This window comes from Doryrhamphus excisus, linkage group LG19 (genome assembly GCF_037039965.1).
Source record: "Doryrhamphus excisus strain RoL-2023G ecotype Guam linkage group LG19, RoL_Dexc_Guam_v1.1, whole genome shotgun sequence".
NCBI classification, from domain to species: domain Eukaryota; kingdom Metazoa; phylum Chordata; class Actinopteri; order Syngnathiformes; family Syngnathidae; genus Doryrhamphus; species Doryrhamphus excisus.
In genome coordinates this window covers 7041908-7054257 of record NC_136375.1, presented here as the reverse complement: position 1 = coordinate 7054257, position 12350 = coordinate 7041908, and the positions used below count along the sequence as shown (strand labels likewise).

The 12350-nt window shown below is 39.7% G+C and overlaps 2 protein-coding genes across 2 annotated transcripts in view; one reads left to right on the top strand and one right to left on the bottom strand.

The window, feature by feature from the left end:
- ryr3 (ryanodine receptor 3) overlaps positions 1-11156 on the top strand; it is a 124680-nt gene extending 113524 nt beyond the window's left edge. The window contains exons 96-107 of the mRNA XM_058057853.2: positions 444-644; positions 735-865; positions 3140-3182; positions 3553-3680; positions 3868-3928; positions 4036-4182; positions 5110-5244; positions 5427-5583; positions 5699-5763; positions 8216-8316; positions 8388-8439; positions 10454-11156. Coding sequence (XP_057913836.2) covers positions 444-644; positions 735-865; positions 3140-3182; positions 3553-3680; positions 3868-3928; positions 4036-4182; positions 5110-5244; positions 5427-5583; positions 5699-5763; positions 8216-8316; positions 8388-8439; positions 10454-10549 — 1317 coding nt within the window. The 3' untranslated portion in view covers positions 10550-11156. The remainder of the gene's footprint in view (positions 1-443; positions 645-734; positions 866-3139; positions 3183-3552; positions 3681-3867; positions 3929-4035; positions 4183-5109; positions 5245-5426; positions 5584-5698; positions 5764-8215; positions 8317-8387; positions 8440-10453) is intronic.
- aven (apoptosis, caspase activation inhibitor) overlaps positions 8232-12350 on the bottom strand; it is a 37016-nt gene continuing 32897 nt past the window's right edge. The window contains exon 6 of the mRNA XM_058057872.2: positions 8232-12063. Coding sequence (XP_057913855.2) covers positions 11930-12063 — 134 coding nt within the window. The 3' untranslated portion in view covers positions 8232-11929. The remainder of the gene's footprint in view (positions 12064-12350) is intronic.

The following is a 12350-nucleotide window of genomic DNA, read 5'->3' as shown; positions in this document are numbered from 1 at the left end:
GAAATAAAACCATTAGCATTACTAAAAACATGCTAGGTTAATTGGCCACTCCATAGGTATGAATATGAGTGTGAATGGTTGTTTGTCTATATGTGCCCTGTGATTGGCTGGCCACCAGTCCAGGGTGTACCCCGCCTCTCGCCCGAAGACAGCTGGGATAGGCTCCAGCACCCCCGCGACCCTTGTGAGGAAAAGCGGTAGAAAATGAATGAATGAATTTTATAAACAGAGTTTCCAAAGTGCTGCACAGACGAGTAAAATAAAAAGTAAAAATAAAATACAATACAAAATACAACCATAGAAAACGGCCCCCCCTGATCTTAAGTCTCGTCTTGGGCACCACAAGTTGAAGCCGGCCCTCGGACCCCAGTGGAGAGTAAATTTGGATGAGGTCCGAATGAAAGACTATGAAAGACTTCACGTGACAATATTGTAACATGTAGGTCACTGGTGATGCGGAGGATGAGGGCGATGAGGGAAACAGCTGGGGCGCCAAGGACGAGGATGACGAGGACACGCTCTTCGACATGGATGAGTTTGTCCTCCAAGAGAGCACAGGCTACATGTTGCCAACCCTACGCTTCCTGGCCGTATTCCACACCGTCATCTCCCTGCTGTGTTTGGTGGGGTACTATTGTCTCAAGGTCGGCGTGTGTCGTGTTCAACAAGTATTATTCCTCTAAGCTGAAGTGTTATGTTATTAACAGCCCCGTCTGACTCGTTTCAACTCAAAGGTTCCTTTGGTGGTGTTCAAGCGAGAGAAGGAGATCGCCAGGAAGCTTGAGTTTGATGGACTTTACATCACTGAGCAGCCGTCTGATGACGACATCAAGGGCCAGTGGGATCGACTAGTCATCAACACCCCGTGAGTCAAGCCACTTGAGCTTTTTTTTGACAGTTTTCCAACCTATGCCATGGAATATTATGAATATATTCATATCTGAATGAGGGTTTTCCTATTTCAAGTAGGATCGTTATCCATGAAAAAGCACAGTATCAATATCGGCAGAACTTGCTTAATTAAGCTGATGCCGGATCTCCGACGTTTCAATATTCATTCATTTTCTACCGTTTTTCCTCACGAGGGTCGCGGGGGGTGCTGGAGCTTATCCCATCTGTCTTTGCTCGAGAGGCGGGGTTCACCCTGGAGTGGTGGCCAGCCAATCACAGGGCACATATAGACAAACAACCATTCACACTCACATTCATACCTATAGACAATTTGGAGTGGCCAATTAACCTAGCATGTTTTTGGAATGTGGGAGGAAACCGGAGTACCCGGAGAAAACCCACGCATGCAAGGGGAGAACATGCAAACTCCACACAGAGATGGCTGAGGGTGGAATTGAACACTGGTCTCCTAGCTGTGGGGTCTGCACGCTAACCACTCGACCGCCCCACGTTTCAATATGACCAACGAAAAAAAATGTATAATCTGCCACACCCAGACAAACACAAACTCATTGTAGCCATGCAGCTATTGCTAAGCCCCCCCCCCCAACTGCTACTGTCCAATCCTACAATTATGCTGCGTTCAAGAAAACTCTGGGAAAGGTGTATATTTTTAGTGTGCTGTGCTCCAAGAAGCTAGTGTATGCTATTGGGGTGGAGCCGAACCCGAATAATGGTATTCAGAACAGCACGAATAATGATTTTTTTTACGAATAATTAATTCAAACAAATACCTTTAAAAAATTTCTTTTGTATTCAGGAACAATTAAAACATACCAGAAACTGCGTTTCTTGGTGAGACCGCAGTGCATGCCCAACCAATGAGTGACTGCCCTGCACAAGTCGCTGTGTAGTAGCATCCATATTTTGCTATGTAAACATCCTACTTTCATCTCAACTGGGTTTTATATGCTGTTTTCATATTTATTTTCTATTATTTTAATACGTTTTCTGTTTTCTATCAGTAATAGCGGACTTAAGCCCTGGATGCAGTAAGAGGGGCCCAGCCGAGGTGGCAAACCGGCTTTTCATTCAGGTTTTCATTTAATAATGTGGGAAGACTAGAAATAGGGGTGTTGTGAAATACAAAACAAGAGTTTTGGATAAGCTATGAAAATACATTTTACAAAAATGAGTAGCGGGCTGCACGGCTGTTAGACCTCACAGCTAGGATACCCGGGTTCAATTCCACCCTCGACCATCTCTGTGTGGAGTTTGCATGTTCTCCCTGTGCATGCGTGGGTTTTCTCCGGGTACTCCGGTTTCCTCCCACATTCCAAAAACATGCTAGGTTAATTGGCCACTCCAAATTGTCCATAGGTGTGAATGTGAGTGTGAATGGTTGTTTGTCTATATGTGCCCTGTGATTGGCTGGCCACCAGTCCAGGGTGTACCCCGCCTCTCGCCAAAAGACAGCTGGGATAGGCTCCAGCACCCCCGCGACCCTCGTGAGGATAAGCAGTAGAAAATGAATAAATGAATGAAAATGAGTAGCCATTTTCATTTTTCATTTGCATTTTCTCACAAAAAAAACCAACCTTGGTGACTCCTAATATATCCAGTAATACATTTAAACATTTACATCACTATCGGCAGCATGAAACCCTGATCAGAACATTCCTAATTTCAAGTATAGTCGTGCCATTTTGATTCTCCTTCTCGTGCATATAACAATACTCATAGTAATGGAACTGCTGCTAATACAAAATCAAACAACCAATCAGATTTCCACTGAGGGTGTAGTGTAGTATTCAGGGATTGCTATGGTATGATTGTTTTATTTGAAGTATTCATTATTCTTATAGTTTATGCTTAAATGGTTCCAGACCAAACGGTTGTTAATTTCCGCAAAGTAGGATTCCTTATTTGGAATGGAATATTTTTGTAGTTGGAGCATAGAATACCTATTTAAGGTTTACCTTGTCTTTTGGGATTATTACAACCTTCTAGACATGAAATAACACTTCTACCCATTATAGTTGACTTAAAAATAGAAAATAAGAATACATAGCCACAGACTCCCAATCTAGCATACTTGGTGGCCATTGTTTCATCAATGTAATGTGATGTAATGACACCTAGTGGCATCATAATTAAATTCAATTCATGAAGCCTGTGTCTACCTTTTGCATGTTATTTTTCTCATATTGCATGGACTTAACTTTTGCTTTTGCATTTTCTACTGTAGGTCCTTCCCTAGCAACTACTGGGACAAGTTCATTAAACGCAAAGTGAGTGTAAACAAACAAATATATTTAGAAATATGATAAATGCTCCAATCCAACACCTCTATAGCATGGTGGTCAGCATCCAGCAACTTTATCTACCTCTACATGCTCTTTAAAATATTGGCTAGGGTACACATGTGTTCCACTTGCTGTACTGTTCATCAGCAGTGTTTGTTTGCTCCTTAATTGTCATTTGTATAATATGTTTGTGGTCAAAGAGAGAGCTTTCTTTTCCATGTACTCATACACTCCATGTCATTATTAAAAGTGAAACAGTTATTACTCTCGCTCCAATTAGAGAATATGCCCTTGTTAGCGTAGACGTGGCCTGTGTCTGACATCAAATGTGACCGGATTGCATGTTTACGTGTAGGTGATCAACAAATATGGTGACCTGTACGGAGCCGAGCGCATCGCCGAGCTCTTAGGCCTCGATAAGAGCGCTCTGGACTTTGACCCCACAGTGGAGACGGTAGAGAATGAAGCATCCCTGCTATCTTGGTGAGAAAGCCGCATTGTCACGTCCTTGAGATGTTGTTATTGTACACACATGATGTAATCACCGTCTATTAATTATGCACAAGAAAATCTAATTGATGTCCAGTTCAAGGATTTGTAGCAGTCTACTCTTTCCTGTGTTCTTTTCAATATTTAAACCTGAGTTTTGGTTTTGCTGCTTCTGTGGCAGGCTCAGCTCCATCGACACAAAGTACCACATTTGGAAACTGGGAGTGGTTTTGACCGACAATGTAAGTAGATTGCGTATATAACAAGTTTAATGACCCATTTGATTATATTTTTAATCTCATAAATCCAACAATCATTAGTTAAAAATTTATCTTTTTTTGTTTTGTAGTCCTTCCTGTATCTAATCTGGTACACCACCATGTCTATCTTTGGACACTTCAACAACTTCTTCTTTGCTGCCCACCTTCTGGATATAGCTATGGGCTTCAAGACCCTCCGTACCATCCTATCTTCAGTCACACACAATGGCAAGCAGGTATGTGTTCTCACCAGCAGGGGGAGCCAAAGGAGAGGGAAGCTCCTCTTTTAAGCAATTATTAGCATCATCTATTGAAGTAAGGTCCAAACCTTGTGAATGTGGTCGTGATGCCGTTGGGGTGTAATTTTCTTCTGATTACAGTAACCCTCAAACGGCAACGTGATTGTTTTTTTTTTATTACGGGGGGGGGGGGGGGGGGGTTACCATCATAACATAACAAATGTAGCTGTACTCCACCGCAAGGGAAAGAGGCAGGGTTGTTGAATGTGAGGCCTTGATTGGGGACATTTGTGGTAATGGTTTCATTTTATTTGAACATGCAACTAATATATAAATATATATAATATAAAAAACTCATAGTACAGGGTGGAAAAGGTATGTCAACCCCTTGGCTAATTTGAGTCAGGTGTCATTCAACATGGAGCACATTGCAGAATGGTCAGTGAGGTGAGAAGAAATCCTCGGGCATCAGCCACAGACTTACAAACATTTCTGTTCATACTTCCACAATACGTCCAAGTTTGAACAAGAATAAAGTTAATGGGAGGACCTCATGGAGGAAACCTCTGCTAAAGTTTGCAAAAGACCAATTTGATGTTCCACAGCAGTTCTGGAACAACATTGTTATGTATGGAGGAAAAGTGGCACAGCACACCAGCATCAGAACATCATCCCAACTATATATTATATATAGTTATATTATATATATTATATATTATATATATACTATATATTATATGGCAAAACAAAAATGAGCATCTCATGTCAAAATCAAACGTCAATTTGAATGTAAAGAGCTTAGAAATAAACATTTTTTTCAAAATGATTCTAATATATTGCTCTTATTGTGAAGGTTTCTTCTGACAGTGACTGATCTCAGCATTTGTGTGAAATATGATTGACTGATTGAGCATACCTTTCTAGCTGGTGCTGACCGTGGGTCTGCTGGCAGTGGTTGTGTATCTCTACACTGTGGTGGCCTTCAACTTCTTCAGAAGGTTCTACAACAAGAGCGAGGATGAAGATGAGCCTGACATGAAGTGTGACGACATGATGACGGTACATCTCTTCCAAACTTTGTGTCTTCCTGGCAGCAAGGCCATGTTTGAAAGATTCATCTGGCTGTTATTTTTTTGAAATAGAAAACTGTTCCCCCATTATTTTCAATAACTAAAACTCCATATTCATCTGCCTCCAAAATGACAAAAATGCAAGTGAACTGCCTGTCTTCTATCCACCAGTGCTATTTGTTCCACATGTACGTGGGTGTAAGAGCTGGGGGTGGTATTGGAGATGAGTTGGAGGACCCAGCTGGCGACCCGTATGAGCTCTACCGCATCCTCTTTGACATTACTTTCTTCTTCTTCGTCATTGTCATTTTACTGGCCATCATTCAAGGTATTGAACTTTTCCTCTCACTTCACCTTAAGGCTAAAAACATGAAGACATACAAGCAAAATGGCACACCTTCTTGTGTGGGCTTGAATGTGGTGCGTTCAATGTCCTCCTGCAGGTTTGATCATCGATGCTTTTGGGGAGCTGAGAGACCAGCAGGAGCAAGTGAAGGAGGACATGGAGGTAGAGAAGGGGTTTGCATTTGGGGTCTAGATAAAAACTTCTAACGAGAAAAGCACTCAGAGCGCAGATTTCCACCAAGTACCATAGTTCTACGTATTTTGATTTACACCATAAATATAGCCGTAGACATTCATTTCATCTACATATTTACATTTCTTGACCATGTTATCATGGTAACACCTAGCATAATAGTGTTTACTTATGAAACACTATGAAGTAAGTTTACTTACTTCATGTTAACACCTACCGTGTGTTCATATAAGTGTCTTCCCATGAAGAGGCAAAAATGCTACTATGCTAATGTTAGCATAGTAACACCTAGCTTAATAGTGTTTACTTATGAAAATGGCTAAAAATGCTCCTATGCTAATGGTTTCATGTTAACACCTACCGTGTGTTCATATAAGTGTCTTCCCATGAAGAGGCAAAAATGCTACTATGCTAATGTTAGCATAGTAACACCTAGCTTAATAGTGTTTACTTATGAAAATGGCTAAAAATGCTCCTATGCTAATGGTTTCATGTTAACACCTACCGTAATGAAGCTAAGCGTTCATATAAGTGTCTTCCCATGAAAAGAGCCAAAAATGCTACTATGCTAATGTTAGCATAGTAACACCTAGCATAATAGGGCTAGAGTGTTTTTCAGTTCTTCATATCCCATTTCAGATCATTTCATTCAAATCCACAGCATAATAGTGTTTACTTATGAAAATGGCTAAAAATGCTCCTATGCAAATGGTTTCATGTTAACACCCACCGTAATAAAGCTAAGTGTTCATATAAGTGAACCATGAAAAGAGCCAAACATGCTACTATGCTGTTAGCATCGTAACACCTAGCATAATAGTGTTTACTTATGAAAATGGCTAAAAATGCTCCTATGCTAATGGTTTCATGTTAACACCTACCGTGTGTTCATATAAGTGTCTTCCCATGAAAAGAGCCAAAAATGCTACTATGCTAATGTTAGCATAGTAACACCTAGCATAATAGTGTTTACTTGTGAAAATGGCTAAAAATGCTCCTATGCTAATGGTTTCATGTTAACACCTACCGTGTGTTCATATAAGTGTCTTCCCATGAAAAGAGCCAAAAATGCTACTATGCTAATGTTAGCATAGTAACACCTAGCTTAATAGTGTTTACTTATGAAAATGGCTAAAAATGCTCCTATGCTAATGGTTTCATGTTAACACCTACCGTAATGAAGCTAAGCGTTCATATAAGTGTCTTCCCATGAAAAGAGCCAAAAATGCTACTATGCTAATGTTAGCATAGTAACACCTAGCATAATAGGGCTAGAGTGTTTTTCAGTTCTTCATATCCCATTTCAGATCATTTCATTCAAATCCACAGCATAATAGTGTTTACTTATGAAAATGGCTATAAATGCTCCTATGCTAATGGTTTCATGTTAACACCCACCGTAATAAAGCTAAGTGTTCATATAAGTGAACCATGAAAAGAGCCAAACATGCTACTATGCTGTTAGCATCGTAACACCTAGCATAATAGTGTTTACTTATGAAAATGGCTAAAAATGCTCCTATGCTAATGGTTTCATGTTAACACCTACCGTGTGTTCATATAAGTGTCTTCCCATGAAAAGAGCCAAAAATACTACTATGCTAATGTTAGCATAGTAACACCTAGCATAATAGTGTTTACTTATGAAAATGGATAAAAATGCTCCTATGCTAATGGTTTCATGTTAACACCTACCGTAATGAAGCTAAGCGTTCATATAAGTGAACCATGAAAAGAGCCAAAAATGCTACTATGCTAATGTTAGCATAGTAACACCTAGCATAATAGGGCTAGAGTGTTTTTCAGTTCTTCATATCCCATTTCAGATCATTTCATTCAAATCCACAGCAGTGTTCATATAAGTGAACCATGAAAAGAGCCAAACATGCTACTATGCTGTTAGCATCGTAACACCTACCATAATAGTGTTTACTTATGAAAATGGCTAAAAATGCTCCTATGCTAATGGTTTCATGTTAACACCTACCGTGTGTTCACATAAGTGTCTTCCCATGAAAAGAGCAAAAAATGCTAATATGCTAATGTTAGCATAGTAACACCTAGCATAATAGGGCTAGAGTATTTTTCAGTTCTTCATATCCCATTTCAGATCATTTCATTCAAATCCACTCAAACTGTAAGTGTAAAACAAAGTTAAGCACTGTGGTTTTTAGGCTCCAACTTCAAAAACATGTATAGAATTTAGAAATGAGGAATTCTCCTGTTCGGTCTGGAACAATTAACTGCAATAAACCACAAATTATTGTATTGTATTGATTCTAATTTCCTGTTTCCGGTTTGTCCTCACAGCTTGTCATGGTTTATGGTTTAGGTCGCTAGCATCACACAAAAGCAAAGTTTGGCAACATCCCCTATTGAATGTGTTAATTATAGAAAATGGATTATTAACTTCTTCTCCCAGACCAAATGCTTCATCTGCGGCATCGGCAATGACTACTTTGATCGGACGCCTCACGGCTTTGAAACTCACACCTTACAAGAGCACAACCTCGCCAATTACCTGTGAGTGCTGCAACAACCCCTCACAATGACCCTCCGTGTGTCTGCTCGCTAACCGGTGTTCTCCTGTGCAGGTTCTTCCTCATGTACCTGATTAACAAGGACGAGACAGAGCACACGGGCCAGGTATGTAGAGGAAACGCTCACACGCTGTTGTATGCCATGGAAATGGGACATAAAGAAAGAAAAGTGATGTTTCAAAGACTCCTGTCAAAAGGTTTCACTTGTTTCAGCCCACTTGATGCGTTGCATAAGTGGAGCTTTGCAGCAGGAAGAAACAATGCGTGGGTTCACTTTTTTTTACCTTATTGGCCTCCTTGAAAGATGCACCGTGTTTTATTGTCATTCAGCTGCAAAGAAAATAGTTAAGACAGAAATAATTCTATTACAATTGCATGTTATTGTTATCTAAAATTGACCGTTGTATTCATTTCCCAGCCCATTAGTTTTTCCTCACATCTTGGCTTACATGTCACCAAATCTGCAATATGGCCGCCGTCGTTGAAATGAAGAGATCCTGTTTAATTTCTCATTTTGAAACACTCAACTAATCCAATGAAGTCATAACTCTATGCCGTCTGCAAGGACATGAATATATCACTTTACTGAAACATAATGCTGTGCCAAATATTAAAGGGATGCCTCATAATGTTCATATTAGTCACAACAATAAAAGCTGTGCATCTAAAGCAAGATGATTACCATTTCATAAAGCTGTGGGCATGAAAGAACCCACTGAAAGGGAACATCGAAGTGTGTAATGGCTTTGAATTTAACCAAATCCCATTTACTTTAATAACTTTACTATGTAAACATTGACATTATATATACTTTGCCCATTTTGGGCTTTAAAAAATGAAAAAAACATTAGTTGGCCTATTTTTTCATAGCCCTGCCCCCCATGCAGATGGAGGAATGTGCCACATACCCCTTTTAAGGTGCAAAGGTTTTTCGAGTAGTGGACATGCCCAGGCATGAGTAGAAAAAACTAAAATTGCTAGTTGTCTAATTTACATGCAAGGCGTAAATGACTTTAGGATTTTTTTTTCCCAAGTAGTTTCTCGTGTAAAATAATAATTTGCATGAAAACAAACCCAAGTGCAGCCAAAAATATTTTAATGTTACACCTCTGTTCATTCATTCATTCATTCATTTTGTACCGCTTATCCTCACGAGGGGTGCTGGAGCCTATCCCAGCTGTCTTCGGGCGAGAGGCGGGGTACACCCTGGACTGGTCGCCAGCCAATCACAGGGCACATATAGACAAATAACCATTCACACTCACATTCATACCTATGGACAATTTGGAGTGGCCAATTAACCTAGCATGTTTTTGGAATGCTAATGGTTTTATTTCATTTGAACATGCATCAGATTCCAATTGAATACATCACATAATCAGTTCCCAGTTCCACATGTCCAAAAGGAGTAGGAAGAAGCAAAGCTTATTAAATCCTACCCCTCTATCTGGTACTTTTACAATCAGTAACTGTTACATTTGTTCACTTCCTGCTTTCCATAATACAGTTTTAAGGTTTTTTTTTTTTTTAATAATGTACTTTGTACCGAAGTACAAGGTGATATGGGGGGAGGAAACCCACTCATGCACGGGGAGAAACATACAAACTCCACACAGAGATGGCCGAGGGTGGAATGGAACTTGAGTCTTGTAGCTGTGAGGCCTGCATGCTAACCACTCCGTCGTGCAACCCACCTCTGTTCATTTGTATGATAATTTCAGATTTTTCCATGGTAAATATCAATCTGTTGCAGAGTCAGTGTAGCCTTCATAAAACACATACATATTTACTGTACAGGCATTTTTTTTTAAGTCAAATGTAACATTGCTTTTGTAAACTTTGTTTTGTTACAGTATATCTGGGATCATTTTTCTCCACAGTCTTTTTTTGAGTCCATAGCAGTCAGTAACATAGTCACATAGAATATGAATACATATTACATACATGTAAATACGGTACATTGGTCTTAGCATTGTCTTATGTATTACACCGTTTTTTGCCCAGTGATGGATCCTATCTGGATGCAACTATTTAATAATATAATAACACAATCTGGACAGGGCTGTATTATATTCCTCATCAGCTCACCTTTTTTTTCTTCTTGTTATTTTCCCTCTCAGGAGTCATACGTGTGGAAAATGTACCAGGAGAGATGCTGGGACTTTTTCCCAACTGGAGACTGTTTTCGCAAGCAATATGAGGACCAGTTAGGCTAAAGACGGCCACCTTGTCTGGTGGCCGTCTTCCATCTGACAGACTGTGAACATGACTTCCCTCTAGTTAGTCGAAAAGATGACAGGAGACATCCAAGCTGTCGTTTATGCAAACTTTTCTTTTGGTTCTGACCCACATTGCCTTTTCACCCTCTCAACTCCGACCCCGTTACCACACGTGAAACTTGACAAATGGAATGTCTGAAGGGTGCAGTTTGCCAGATCAGATGCTTATTTTGATCACTACTCATGTCTGCCTTTTCAAAACGGTTTCAATATGTAAACGTGACAATACCAAAGTGCCTTATGGGAAACTATGCAAAAGAACCTTTTTGTTCTCTCGCTTGAGCTCATTTTGTGGCTTTAATGTTTAAGAAAAAAAATAATTTGTTGTATAAAATCTAGATGTGCCACTCAGTTTAGTTTATTTCTCCTATGTGTCTGCACTTGTTTCCACTATAGATTACCAACCATGTTGACGCCAAATCAAGCCGTTTTAAGGAAACACAGTATATACATACATAAACACACATAGTAGTTTTGCATTTGTTTGAAAGGGAAGGGAATTAATAAACTACCCAAGGCAATAAAACATCTTGTTAGCTCCTCATTTGCGTTTTTTTTTTCTCTTCCCATGTGTTGGTTAAATTTCTTATTCATTTCATTTCTACAATGTGTCGAGGGCCCATAAAAATGAGCTATAGGCCACAAATGGCCCCAGGACGCACTTTGGACACACCTGCATTATAGGGTAATTTTTAATTTTAATTTTCTATTTTGGGCTTTCCCTTGGAGGCCGCCACAGCAAGTTCATCGCTAGTTTTTATAAAGCCCTTCCTGATGTGAAAATACTGCGATACCACCAGCCGTTTACTTCTTTCATTTTAACCCTAGAAAATGATTGCAGTATATTACAAGGAATTTTGTGCTTAACTGGTTCAATAAATATAATTCAAATTATATACCGTCATTATGTTTTATCCATAATTATTACTTGGCCTGACTTGTCCTTTGACAAAAGGCACATTTGTCAGCTGAGAAATAAATCTATTATGTGGCATATAAAACGAGATAAGGTTTATAATAAGATGCTATCAAAATATTACATTTTAATTGCTATTACGTGAATTTCAATCAGGGCTGATGAAACATGACTACATCTGACCTTGTATAACATAGCAAATTGGATTACACAAACGTGATTCATATTTCTGAAATGTGACCAATAAAAATATTTAGATTGATGAAAAACCAGCCTACCTTTTTGTGGTGGTAGCAATTAGCAGTTGCTACCACAAAGCTAAATGTGAATATGGGATGCAATGCATATGTGGGTTGTTCACACTGATGGACATTTCTGCTCCTTTTCCTAATGAGTGATGATCAGGAGATCATGCTGTCTAACCAGTCCTCCAGGTCCTCCTCCGTCATTTCCTGAGCAGACCCACGATGAGAGATCTCCTCTTTTCGCTCTTCCGTCTTCTCTTCGATCACGGCCTCAGTCACAGTGTCACACTCTGGAGATGGAACGAATAAGTCAGTGGAGCTTTTTGGAAGCATGCTTCAAAAACCGTAACAATTTTTGAGCCTCTAAACTCGAGGTGTCACAAGATCTCCCAAGATTAAAGTGACAAGGTTGCTCGTTCCGAGAAAAAACTTGCATTAATAATTAACCGCACCAATTGTTACGCCAAAGCAATACTTTACTTGCATAGTGACATCTTGCCACACCACACGCTGGATCAAAGTGCTGCACTCACCATCACTACCAAAAGCATGCTTCAAAAGCCGCCTCTAAACTAGG